The 13,203-nt window shown below is 40.8% G+C and overlaps 1 protein-coding gene across 3 annotated transcripts in view; it reads right to left on the bottom strand.

Annotated features, from left to right (window-relative positions):
- The window catches only part of spg11 (SPG11 vesicle trafficking associated, spatacsin), a 144,211-nt gene that overhangs the window by 128,549 nt on the left and 2,459 nt on the right, over positions 1-13,203 (bottom strand). For all 3 annotated transcript variants that reach the window (XR_013573468.1, XM_078530107.1, XM_078530108.1), the window contains exons 2-6: positions 10,999-11,183; positions 9,902-10,129; positions 4,302-4,500; positions 3,227-3,367; positions 1,131-1,573 (exon numbers count right to left, since the gene is read on the bottom strand). Coding sequence is in view for 2 of the 3 variants with exons in the window: in XM_078530107.1 (XP_078386233.1) it covers positions 1,131-1,573; positions 3,227-3,367; positions 4,302-4,500; positions 9,902-10,129; positions 10,999-11,183 (1,196 nt within the window). In the remaining variant the exon portion in view is untranslated. The remainder of the gene's footprint in view (positions 1-1,130; positions 1,574-3,226; positions 3,368-4,301; positions 4,501-9,901; positions 10,130-10,998; positions 11,184-13,203) is intronic.

Raw genomic sequence — 13,203 nt, 5'->3', positions numbered from 1 at the left:
CTGGCAACAGCATTGTAATTGGCTCCTGACCGGGTGATCAGGTTTTGTGTGAGGGCAGTGCAGCTGAATAGCTCCTAGCCTGAAAGGAACAAGACCTAAAACCTCTTTCTTCTGTACGCGGAAGATCCCAGTAATTCCACAAAAGAAAGCTCCTGGCCTGCAAAGAGAAAACATCTAAAATCTCTTCCTTATATCTCTATAACCTGCTCTCTCTCTGAGGAAACCCCTGTAAAAAGAAAAAGCAGAAAACCACTGTTAGAGACATTGAAAAGCAAGTTCTCAACCAGTGAACTAAATACTGAAAGTGCTGGAAGACTAACTCGTGTCTTCAACAAGAACTGAAAGGAATTTAGAAGGCATCGATCAAAATCAACCTATTGAATCCTGTACTGTGGATTGGTGCTTTTGAACTGTTTTATCCCACCCTAAAAATCCATGTTTTGTGTGTCTTATGTATGTATAGGGATTTAAGAAGGGGGCAGAGTTTAATTTATACAGTTAGAAGTTAGCAGCTCATATTTCTCTCTTTTGCCACTAGTTAAAGACATTTGTTCAATAAACATTTATTTACTTCTTAAGCTTATAAACCCGATATTCGTATTCTGTTAACCTAAATTAAACAGTTGGGTAGAATTGGGGTAATCTGGTGGTTTGGCCAAACTTTTCATATTTGTCGCGGTGCAGGGAACAGTGGGGCTTGATATTACAGTGCACTATCCCAGTGAGTTGTGACAAGACACAAACAATGCTGCACATTAGAGGTGCGTCGTCTCTACAGACTAAGCGGTGGACTAATCACCTTAAACCTCAGCAAACGAGGCAGCTAGAGTAATAAATAACATGTTAAACTGAGATCTCGGTTGCCTGTCCACATCATTCCAGAACATCCATAAAGCTATTGAGAGCAGGGAGTTGTCTTGGCGTTTTAACCAACATTTCTCCCCCCTCAGCCAACATGACTAAAAATAAATGCCTTAATGTCAGTTCATCTCAGCTGCCAATGGGACATTGTTGGCAAATCTAGTTTGTCAACAAATTCATTGATAGCATGAAGTGCTTACAGACATTTCTGACAGAAGGGATAAAGTCACTACAAAAATAATTTTTTTTAAAAATCATCAAAAGTGTACCTGTGAGGAACAGGCATAATTCATCCTTCCCATCCCCTTCCACTGGTAAGGAATGGTCATCGATGTGATGATATTTCACCTCTTGCGTTTCCAAGTCCCAGAAAGCGACAGTCAATGCTCCAGAGTCAGGTGCAACAAGAGTGAATAAAACACTGAATTCAGAAACAGACACTGTCTCAAGGCTCATTGATTCCTTGAGCCCCTGTAGCTGCACCATCCCTCCCAATTTATTTGCTCTGCTGTTCAGATCCTCTTTCTGTCCAAAGCTTTTAGCAGCATCAACATGGCGCACTACAGGAGATTTATGAAAATTAACATGGCAGGATGCATCATTAGAATTCCGACAGGACAGATGGTGATACCACGGAGACCTTTTCAAGAATCCTTCTGTCGACGGTACTTTAGTCTGGTTGTAGAAAACTCCCAGGCGGGCTTTCCAGGACCTTTAACAAGCATATAAAATAATCCTATAAAAGCACATTTTAAGGTAATAAACACTACAACTAATCTCTGTGAATTAGTAAAACAGTACTGCCTCATACTACAGTTCTCTCTTTGGGCCATCCTAAGGTTGTGAAAGGCACAATCTAAATGCAAATCTTTCCACTCCTCCACCTCCCATTCCTCCTTTAAGACCCATCTCTTTGAACATGCTTTGATAATCCAACTAATTTGTCCTTTAACTCAGCATCTGCTTTTTCTTGAATCACTGAGGCAACTGGAGACAATTTCTTCATTAAAAGAGCTAAACAGATGCAAGTCGTTGTTGTCAACTCAAACGTTTCCCTTTATACTGGGTCCATTTGCCTCTAATCAGTTTCACCCTATCAATCTTTATCGTATACCTCCATATTCCCTCTGTTCATCCCCAGAAATTCTAGCCCTGAAAAACAATCTGATAAAGAGTAAGATTGAGGAGATTACAATAAATGCAATCTGGAGGATAATATTATACTCCTCCAAACTTGGGGGCAATGAGTATTTCCATACCCATAACCTTAGCAACCATTCAATGTTATTAACTGATTGGTGATACTGTGTCAATGTAAAGTGATTCATATTAGAGATGCTATTCAAGTTGAGCCTGTTTTTTTGGCTGTTGCTATGGTGCTATCTTTCACAGAATTTAAATTAGTTAGAAACTGCTAAAAACCACCAAACAAAGTGGCCATACATTCTGTACCTTGGAATGAATTTTCAAGCAAATTCTTGACTTTGTTTGAATTATTTAACACAATTTATGACAGATATATAGATGCAGATGGCTTTTTGGAGAGGTGTTTTTCCCATGAATTGGAAAAAAAGCACACATATGTAAAGCTTTGTGTCACATGCTGTGGAACTAGGGCTCTGGTCAATGAAGGGTTCTCAGTTTGACTCCCTCCTTCATCAGGTTCCAGTGCCAAAAGTAAAGCCAGTCACAACCCAATTTCTGGTCAGCTTCAATCTAATTTCCAAACAGTGTGAGTTGGTTGTCTTGCACTCCCTACAACGTTAACAATACCTGGCAATCTCACACAGGCCAGACAAATGTGGGAAACTAAAACATTACACTGGTGTTAATTAGGATACATTTCAGAGGTTGCTGTTCAAGGATACTGCTGAGGCAGAGTAGAGAGAATTTTACACCTTGCCCAGGCTACACCTTACCTAACAATGCCTGATGGGTGACAAGAGTAGAAAAGTTTCTAACTCAAGGGTTATTTAAAAAAAAGTACCATACAAAGTGCACCAACTAAACAGTTGGGATAGGGTATTAGCAATTATACAATATAGAATTAAAGAACAGGAAGAGGCCATTTAGCTCTGTTTCTGTCCCAGATCTTTGAAGTCCCATTTTCCAGCTGTTTCCACATAGCCCTGCAAATTTCTCCTATTCAAGTATTTCTCCAATTCCCTTTTGGACATTACTATTGAATCTGCTTCCACCATCCATCATGCAGCACATTCAAGATCATCACATTTCTCTCACATTTTTACCAATTATTATTTAAAAATAAGCATTTATGAAAATGTAATACTTATTTTATACATGTTAAAATCAAATGCATTCTAATTATTATATTTGAGAACAATATTTTCCCTTCTACCCTTACCTATCTGTTTGGAATGATAGGTTGAGCACTTTATCACTATACACGGAACTGGCAAGGTCATCCTCATCGATACCAGCGGGTGCTTTCAAAGGTGCATCATCAGAAGCTTTACTTGTACACTGCAAGTGTTCAGGGTGCTTTCTGCAAGAGCAAAACAGTCTGAACTTCATGGTATATATCACCCCTAACTCTCCTGGAACTCCATAAGGTAACAGATGCCAAAACCGTCCTTTTAAACACTGACTAGCAGGTCCTCGTTGATGTTGCCCACAAGTTACATGACATCTCGTTTTACAATTATCACAAATTATTCTGCTACTGGTCGCATGTCCAGTTTTGGATTTCAGAGAGGTTGGATGGAAGGTTCCAAGTAGATGCCCTATTCTTCCAGGAAAGTAAGGAACCAAACATTTGGGATGGTCCACTGCTACGTCCCACTCTCAGAAATAGCCACAGTGAACAGATGAAACAGTTTGCATGCAGATTTAGTGTACTCAATAAATATATACATGGGCAAGACATTTCTTACTTCATTATAATGTGGAAAACTTTGAATATGGAACATTATAGTTTGGATTTGAGAAAGGTGGCGTGGATTAAGATTAAAAAAACATTGGGGCAGGACACCATTCCTTTCCAAGTCCGCTGCAGCTGTCAAAAGTGTCATCTGAGGGACTCCAGCAAAGTCAACACTTCAAAAATGTTATTTCAGGAGAGGAGAAAGCAGCAGATAGCAGACTGTACCAACCCAGTCCGGTTTCTCAGTGTTATTGAAACATGGTGAGAGTTTGAAGAAAGTCAAACTGACAGTTTTATCGCGATTGCAAGAAACAAACCAATAAGAGATTAATATAAACAGGGGCACTATTCATCAAAAGTCAAAAGAAACTTGTGTTAATTCTGCTAAGATAAGAATTTATTTGGGGGGGATGGCAGGGAGCAAGGGGCATTAAGTACCTTCTCTTGTGTATATTTCCCCAAGTCCTGCACTTTATTTAAGCAATTTGCTCAATAGTAATGGAAAACCTGACTTCTTTCTGTCTTTCTTACGTAAAAACATTAAAAGCAGATTTACCTGAAAAAATTATTCAAGTTGACACAAACAGCGCAGTTAAAGCAGTTCACAGCCACAGCAACATCCAAGTCATATGATAACCAGAGTTTGTTCAGGCAGGACAGGTTACATACATCATTTGCCTCTTCAGTTTCTTCAGCATGGCAAAGGGCAAGATTAACACTACCAAGCTGCTTACCATCCACAGTATCATAGACATCTTAAAAAGCATTACATTAAGGAATGCTAATACAAAGATTTATTGACATAAGATCCAGTAGTGGCAGTGGTCAACGTTCTCTCTAAGCTGTTTGAGTGCGCAGTCATGCAGCAGTTGCAAATGTGCTGCCCTGAGGACCAGCAGGGCACACACAAGCAGTGGTCCTTTAAGGTGCACGTATACACAGCTACCTTAAAGAGACCGTGCAGGGCAACAAATGGGTCTTGCACAGCAAAGGGACAGAAGAGGAAACATTGGTTATGGCACTGGGTAATCCGCAGGCAAATTCAAATCTCACCATTGTAAGTCGCGAAGCTGAATGCAATAAAGATGGAAGTTTGAGGTTGGAACTAGGAAGTTTACCATGAAAGTCACTATTCACTAAGGGAAACTGCTACCCTTAAGCAGTTTAGCTAACTTGACTCCACTTCCACAGCATGGGATTTGACATCACAGAATCGTTAACAGTGTAGAAGGAGGCCATTCAGCCAATCATGTCTGCACCGGCTCTCTGAGTATTTTATTTTAGTGCCAATCTCCTGCCTTTTCCCTGTAACTCTGCACATTGTTTCTATTTAAATAACCATCCAATGCCCTCTTGAATGCCTCAATTGAACCTGCCTCCACCACACTTCCAGGCAGTGCATTCCAAACCCTAACTACTCGTTGTGTGAAAAAGTTTTTCTCACCTCACCTCGAATAATATTTCGGCACAGACTAGAAGGGCCGAATGGCCTGTTTTCTGTGCTGTAATGTTCTATGGTTCTATTTGCTTCTTTTGCAGAAAACTTTAAAACTGTGCCCTCTGGTTCTTGATCCATTCACGAGCGGGAACATTTTCTCCCTATCTACTCTGTTCACATTGCTCATGATTTTGAAAACTTCTATCAAGTCTCCTCTCAGCCTTCTTCTCTTCAAGGAAAACAGTCCCAACTTCTCCAATCTTTCCTCATAACTGAAGTGTCTCATCCCTGGAACCGTTCTCGTAAACCTCTTCTGCGCTCTCTACAATGCATTCACATCCTTCCTATAGTGTGGCACCCAGAACTGTGCACAATACTCCAGCTGAGGTCTAACCAGTGTCTTACATAAGTTCATCATAAACTCCCTGCTCCTTTACTCCATTCCCCTATTAATGAAGCCTAGAATACTGTATTCTTTAGAAACAGCTTGCAACCTATCCTGCCACTTAATGACTTATGTACATATACACCCAAGTCTCTATTTTCCTGAACACCCTTCAGAATAGTATCCTTCATTTTATGCTGTCTCTCCATGTTCTTTGTACCAAAGTGTATCACCTCTCACTTCTCCACATGAACTTCATCCGCCCATTCCACCAATGTGTCAATGTCCTTTTGAAGTTCTACACTGTCCTCCTTACAGTTTACAATTCTTCCAAGTTTTGTGTTATTCACAAACTTTGAAACTGTCCTCTGCACACCAAGATCTAGATCATTTATATATATCAAGAAAAGGGTCCCAATACCAACCCCCGGGGAACTCCACTACAAATCTTCTTCCAACCCGAAAAATACCTGTTAACCATGACTCTCTCTTTCCTATCCCTCAGCCAATTTTGTATCCACATTGCTACTGCCCCTTTTATTCCATGACCTATAACTTTCCTCTCAAGTCTGTTGTGTGGCACTGTATCAAACGCCTTTTGGAAGTCCATATACACCACATCAACTGCCTCTGTTGGCCTATCAGCCACAAGGCTGTCAGAACAATAAAAGTAACCTTCACCCGCATGACCCAACAAATTAAAAACATAAGTCCTACTTTGCTCAATTTGCTGCTTTAGCAACATTACGGTTTTGGTACAAAGCTCTATTTTGTAATATTCATAGTTATTTTTCTGGATAGGTTTTGAATAATGTGAGCAAAATACAAGTTTACTTTTTCCAGCTGCAAAAAACCCAGTACTTTAAGTGCCTCCCTGTCCCACACCCACACACAAATATGATGATTCCATAAAAAGCCTGATCACTTTTTCTTTTGGCTGATCAAATTATTATGGTTTCTGATTGGCAAAAAGAATAAAAGTAAAGCCAAATAACATTGTATATCAGTATTGTATATCCTTTACAGTTTCTCTCACTACTTTGCTACAAATCTATTATTTGCAATGCTTTGCATTTCAACCCGAACCAACGGCTTGCTGAATCAGACAGGTGTGTTACAAATACAAAGCTTATAAGATTGTTATCTTTGGGGCTGTCTCTTTAATTTAAGATAAAATGGAAGAATTAAGGGAGTCATATGACCTGCTCTGAATTCTGCCTGACAACAGGCCTGGGTGCCTTGGTTGCAAAGGTTAAAGGTGGACCTAGGTTGTTGTCCTAGAAGGTGCAAGATGTTCACAACTGCAGACAACAGGAAGAGTATCTGTCCCGACTGTGGGTAGAATGTTAGGCCTGAATTTTCCCAGGGATGGAGAGTGCCTCCAGCTTAGACAAAATGGCACTGGAGCCCTGATTCTGGAAGACCTGCCCCTGAACCTGGGCACATGTAAAAGAGACTTTACAGGAGAAGGTCTAAACTTACCAGAGTTTTCTGGAAAGATAGGGTACCCCCTTTGGGAGAGACTAAAAAAAAATCAGTGCTTGCTATTTTACTCTGTCTGTTAAGGTAAGCCTAAGGGTTATCATTATAGGATTTGTTCTGCATGACTGATTTCATAACCTATCATTATCACAGTGGGGTGCCTGCTAGTTCAGTTTGATTGACAGCTCCAAGTGTTTTTAAAATCTTTAATGTGGGGTTATGAATACAAATGCTTGGGGTACTTGCTTTTATTTTTTATTCATGATATGTGGGCATCGCTAGCTAGACTAGCATTAATTGCCCATCCCTAATTGCCCTTGTTCAGGAGGCATTTAAGAGCCAACCACATTGCTGGTGGGTCTGGAGTCACATGTAGACGAGACCAGGTAAGGACAGCAGATTTCCTTCCCTAAAGGACATTAGTGAACCAGATGGGTTTTTACAACAATCGGCAATGGTTTCCATGGTCATCATCCAGGTTTTAATTGAATTCAAATTTCACCATCTGCCATGGTGGGATTCGAACCCAGGTCCCCAGAGCATTACCCTGGGTCTCTGGAATACTAGTCCAGTGACAATTTCACTTTGCCACTGCCGGGAAGGAATTTAAATGTAGTGATTGGGTTTTAATCAATGAGTATTTTTTTTTAAATAGTGAAGTCATCAAAATAACTTTTTTGTATTTCATCTCAGCATGGTTCCTGAGGTCTGACTGTGGTGGATAGAGGATGAGTTGGCATTGCAGGCGTAAGGGGAAAGGTTTGTGGGTGGGGTTATGGGTTGGCACGAGTTGGCACTAAATTCACAGAGGCTATAAAGGGCCATGGGGACAGGTAGAGGGGCATGAGTTGGTATGGATGGGGTATGAGGAGTATGTGGGGGGAGGAATGAGGGGGATGAGGAGGCTAGAGGGCTGTATTTTTGTTTTATTCTCTCTCTTACATGTCCCAGAGCACCAAGGCCAGCCTTTCAGATAGCTCGCCTCTGCACCTGGCAGCCCATGGCTGCCTCCGCACTATTTCTGAGGGCGGTGAGCCCGACTGCCATTACCACCACCCCCAGAATGAAAATTAGAACTCCCAAGTCAGGTTTGCAGAGTCTAGGCTTTCCCCTGACTCTGCTTTCCAGACACGAGGGGGAAAATCCAGATCTTAGTCTCATAGGGAGGTGTTAGCAATGTCAGGTTTTATAAATGATCATGCTTTAAACTGTCAATTTAATTCTAAAATGGAATTGAGTTTGGCAGCGGGGGTGGGGTCTAGAGAATAGCTAACTAGCATTTCTATCCAGGTACAGGCCCGTGTGATTCACATTGCCATGGGAATGGGCTTTTGGAAGGAGAAGTCAATAGAAAGCCATGTGGTATGTGGTTGCAGGTTTCTCGAGGTATCCCTGAACCTACCAGACTTTTATTCATCACTCAGAATGCAGGTGGGAGCTTGCTCTCAGATTGAAGAGATGACGTTTGTGAGGAGTTAAATGAGGCTGGAAGATTCATCTAGCTTTGGCTAGAGGAAGGAATCTCCAGGATAACTCTCGCCATGGAAGTCAGTTAGTTACCTGGCTGGGAAAGGTAAAAGGAGGCAGACCGGCAGGAGCAGAGAATAGCTTTGGACTGGTTCCAGGAGAATAAAGTGTCCAGTTAAAGGCCAGAGTAAAGTATAACTGGGGGCAGGGGATTTTTGATTGTTTTAAAAGTTAAATGGGGAAAACCTTTCTGCAGTTTAGAGTATAAGTTGCCTATTGTATGGTGTTTAGACAATGTTGCTTTTAGTTTGTTTGTTATGGTAGAAGTCTTGAAACTTGAAATCTTGCGTGATCCTTCCAGTCAGTCATTGAAAATTCAAATATCTTTTTACAAGTTATCGAGTCTCTACAGAGATCGAAACAGGTGCATTTTAAAATGTATTTGCAAGTCCATTTCCTCCAATTAACAAACTTCAAATAAGTGTTTTGATGAGTAAAAAAGCTGAGTGGCAGGGTTGGAAGGGGGTGAAGAAATGCTCCGCTGGACAAAGGTGAATAACTTCAAAAATATGTTCTAGTGCTGCCCTTTGGCAGTTAAGAAAAATAAAAGAGAGCCAGAAATTAACTTTGGAAAATAGTTATTGATCTTTTGGAGCAGTCAAGGCATGTGTTTTTGAAGATTAGTTTGTGTAAAAATAAATGGAGCATTACAGATATCAAGTGGTGGGGGACTATTGTCAGATAACCTGTACCAATCTTATAACACTGCCACCAGGACCCATTTTAGCAAAACCTTTTACAGCTTTAATTTAAAAATATAGATTTTTTTGAAAGCGTATTCACTGCTGAGGGGGAGAAAAGTAGGCATTGCTGAGACTTATCGTGTAAAGAATCTGAGTTATCAATGTAAAGATGGGAATGTTCACTAATCACCTTGTTTTAGCTGCATGCGTGTTAACTCATGTTCCTGAGTACTGTCAGGATCGGCAGCACAAAGATTGTGTGCGCTAATGAGAAATTAAAAATGTTACAGCGGGTTGGTTGGGAATTTTATAAAAAAGAATGCTAATCATAGTTCTTTATAACAGTGGAACATTTAAAGGAAGAAAGGTACGTTTTCACAAGCATCACCCAACTTTGCTTACCATTGTTATAAGAGCTACAGTCAGTGTATTACACAATATGGCGTGACAGCCAATTCCTTCCCGGCCAGTGATTATTGTACTGCTGCAAGAGTATTCCTGCTCTGCCATGACAAAGTACTTATGCCTCATATAATGAAGGCTAAACCAAAGCGTAGTATTTTAACAGTAATTATTATCCACGCAGTGGCTTATGTTAACTTCTACAATAATTCAAGACTTCTTTTAAAAAAAAAAGATACATATCCAGCCTGTACTGTCCAATAAGAAAAGCATTTCTTGGCGAATCTGGCCATCTGTTATTCTCTCTGAAGCATCAGGTGGCAGGCAAAGCTTAAAGCCACCTAAATCAGCAGCCTCTGAGGTGCCCTCCAACCAAGTCAGATGGAGCAACATGCAATTATCTAACAGTATGCAGGATTTGCTGCTTTTAAATGACAGGATCTTCACAGTAAAAGGCGACGGCAGACCTGGAAACAAAAAACAATTTACTTCGAACTACCCAAATGCAGAAGAATTAACAAGAATTAACCAGTCCAAATAATTAAAACAAAATTGAATATAAGTGGACAATTAAGCCAGCACCCAGAAATTTTTTTTAAAAAAATATTGCTTTTGCTACTGGCACATTTACATATCTGTGGGAACAGTTATGTAAGGAAAGACATACATTCCATGATTTTTTTTCAATATAGTCCAGCTCAGTTAAATGATTAACTGATGAAAATAAAACATTAGAGAATAACATCTTAATGTACAAATCCCTTTTCTATCTTCTTCCAATGATATGTGGCCCTGTCAAATTAATAAAATGCTTAAACGATTACCTGTGCAACACTGTAATCTGTATATTGTAATGAGACAAATAGCATAAGAACACTAAATTAATTGGCAAAATAGAACCATAAAATGAAACAGCCCAGGAGGCTGCCATTTGCTTCATTATGCCTGTGCCAACTCTTCGAAAGAGCTATTCAATTAGTCCCACCATCCTCCTCTTTCCCCATAGCCCTGTAAATATTTCACCTTCAAGTATTTATCCAATTCCCTTTTAAAAATTACTATTGAATCTGCTTCCACCACCCTTTCAAATGGTGTATCCCAGAAAACAACAACTACTCACGACGTGAAACTGTTGTTCCTTGTGTTATTTTTTTTTCTCCCTCCTCTCAGTTATTTTAAATCTACGTCCTCCGGTTACTGAATCTTTTACCAGTGAAAACATTATTCCTTTAACAGCCTTGCTCGGTGTTACATAATGATGTTATGCCCAAACATGCCAGTTTTCACCATTTCGACAAGCATGGATTTCTTAAACAATCATAGTATCAATACTCACTCAGGTTCTTGCTTTCAGCCAGCTTCTTCAGTGCTTCTTTACTACAACTGTGAGTATTGGTGACATCACAGATACCATCCTGGATACGTAGCTCGTAGATCCCCAGGTCATTGCAGCTATTGAGAGCAAGAAGCCGCTCCCTAGCGGGTGAAGCCTGCAAAGTCTCAGTTGCTTCCCAAACAAACCTGGCCAAAAATAGGACAAGGACAGAAAATATATTTAGTTTGCTGGATGAAGAAACTTATCAAATTACCAACATTTACACTGGCTGTGGCCCCTGCAGGCAGCCGTTTATACTTGTCACTTGATGTAGGCGAGATGAGATAGGGTAGGACAACAGTCATATGGAGCATAAACACTTGCACAGACCAGCTGGGTGAATAGCCACCATAATAATAAAAACAGAAAATGCTGGAAAAACTCAGCAGGTCTGACAGCATATGTGGAGAGAGAAACAGAGTTAACGTTTCGAGTTTGTATGACCCTTCTTAAGAGCTCAAGTGTGGAAAGAGCAAGTAGTAGGAAGGACAGTTAAATCTCTGCATGATCTGATTCTATAAATCCAGATATTATTTGATTTGTTCTTTTTAGCACCAAGACCTTCAAGAATGAGATGTATTAATATCAGGATGAACATGCATTCCCTCCAATATAGTGCACCATGGCTGCATTGTTTACTATCTATAGTCTTCATTGCAGAGCCTGCCCAAGGCTGCTTTGGCAGCACATACCAAACCCTCGACCTCCATCACCTTGAAAGAGAAGGGCAGCACATGAGAACGCCACCATCTGCAAATTCCCCTCCGAGTCTCTCACCACCCCGACTTGGAATTCCCTGCCCAAAACACTATGAGGACACCTTCACCACAAGGGCTGAAGGGTTCAAGAAAGACCTTAAGGACAGCAGCAGGTGAACAGTAAATGCTAGCCTTGCCAAGGACACCCACGTCCCAAGAACTAAAGAATACTATTTGTGCTTCAAAAGTTAAGAAGAAAAATTTCCTTGGTTTGTAATACCATTATGTTCACTTTGACAATCTGCGTCATCTCGTTCCTGAGGAAGGTCTGCAAGATAACCCCTTAATAATAATAAGACTTCTCTTCACAAAAGATCAAAACCAGGCCAATTCGCTGCTGGCATGTTAACTACCTAGAACAGTGCTTGGAAAAAAACATTTCTGAAATGTATTATAGGGGCATAGCTCAGCACAGTTGTCATTCCATCATGCTTTGCTGTAGCAAGTTGAATATATGTTCTGTCTTCTCCCACCCACCTCCAGCATGCATGTAACAGTAATCTGGCCCATCGTGTCTGTGCCAGCTCTTTGAAAAAGCTATTGAGAGAAGGTGCTCATCCTGCTGTTTTCTCTGGGCCTGCAAATGTTTTTTTCAAATATATATCCAAATTACTTCATACAGGGCTTTCCAAATCAAAGCCCTGCATTTAAAAAAATTCCAATTACCCCACTGGTTCTTTTGCCAATTATCTTAAATCCATGTCCTCTGGTTACTGACCATCCTGCCAGTGGATTCCACTTTTCCAGATCTACTGCATCAAAAGCCCTTGTAACTTTAAGCACCTCTATCAAATCTCCCCTGAACGTTCTCTGCTCCAAGGAGAATAATCCTAGCTTCTCCAGTCTCACTACACAACTGAAGTCCCTCATCCCTTGTAACATCTGGATAAATTTTCTCCGCACCCTCTCCAAGTCCATTATGTGGGTCAGTTAGCATTTTGTCTAGGTGAGCTGCACAGGTTTGTACCATGCATTGGTGGCAGCCTTCTGCCTCATTAAGATAATGATTTGCGCCTTGGTGGTCAACTCTGTGTTAAGTGCTGGCTGGTGTGGCTCAGGAGCCCATTCTGGCATGGCAGTCTCTGCCACATGTGCTGCAGAGGGAGAGAGTGGGCTGAAAAGGTGTAGGAATTGCTAGTCTGTTTTCTCTGGGCACTCTACTCAGCCAGCCGAGCTTTTCATTTCTACTTGCCTCTTCTAATGCCCTTCCAAACATAGGGAAGGTCTTTGGGTATACGGACATCATCCATGGATGAACGTGGCTGAGCCAGCACAGATGTCAGACAGCAAAGGTGGAAACTGATCAGCCTTTTTGCCTGCCTAGCTCATATTGTCCAGGTCTCACCTCTCTAGAGGAATGCACTGAGAATGTAGGTTTTGTAGACTCACAGTTTGATGTTCTCAATCA

This window comes from Cetorhinus maximus, chromosome 26 (assembly GCF_964194155.1).
Source record: "Cetorhinus maximus chromosome 26, sCetMax3.hap1.1, whole genome shotgun sequence".
NCBI lineage: Eukaryota > Metazoa > Chordata > Chondrichthyes > Lamniformes > Cetorhinidae > Cetorhinus > Cetorhinus maximus.
Note: the sequence above shows the minus strand (reverse complement) of the source record. Positions and strands in the feature narration are given on the sequence as shown.